This window comes from Charadrius vociferus, unplaced genomic scaffold, assembly GCF_000708025.1.
Source record: "Charadrius vociferus isolate BGI_N301 unplaced genomic scaffold, ASM70802v2 scaffold179, whole genome shotgun sequence".
NCBI lineage: Eukaryota > Metazoa > Chordata > Aves > Charadriiformes > Charadriidae > Charadrius > Charadrius vociferus.
The window spans coordinates 3,372,397-3,372,748 of record NW_009650072.1 but is presented as its reverse complement, the minus strand read 5'-3'; the positions used below and the strand labels follow the sequence as shown (position 1 = coordinate 3,372,748).

The 352-nt window shown below is 66.2% G+C and overlaps 1 protein-coding gene across 1 annotated transcript in view; it reads right to left on the bottom strand.

The window, feature by feature from the left end:
- ABCC8 (ATP-binding cassette, sub-family C (CFTR/MRP), member 8) overlaps positions 1-352 on the bottom strand; it is an 82,890-nt gene that overhangs the window by 81,482 nt on the left and 1,056 nt on the right. The window contains exon 2 of the mRNA XM_009892047.1: positions 212-348. Coding sequence (XP_009890349.1) covers positions 212-348 — 137 coding nt within the window. The remainder of the gene's footprint in view (positions 1-211; positions 349-352) is intronic.

Below are 352 nucleotides of genomic sequence, written 5' to 3'. Positions count from 1 at the left end.
AGGCGACGGCGAATCCGGGCCGGGCCCGGGAGGGGATACACAGCGAGGTAGGGCAGGGGAACACGCGGGGGCAACGCGACATGGCAAAGCGGGGGAGGGAAACCCACGGCAAGGCAAAGCAATGCGGGGGGGAAGCGATAAGGCAAGCCGTGTGGGGGTGCAGAGGGCAAGGGATAGGCGGACAGGGCGAAGGAACCCCGCAGGCGCTCACCGATGAAGAGGATGGGGAAGGTGATGAAGAGCAGGAAGACGTGCGGCACCACGGTGAGGGCGTCCACGAAGCAGCCGTTGTTGAGCACGCCGTGGTCCACGTTGTAGGCGGTGGAGTTGCCCTCGTCGCCGCAGAAAGCCA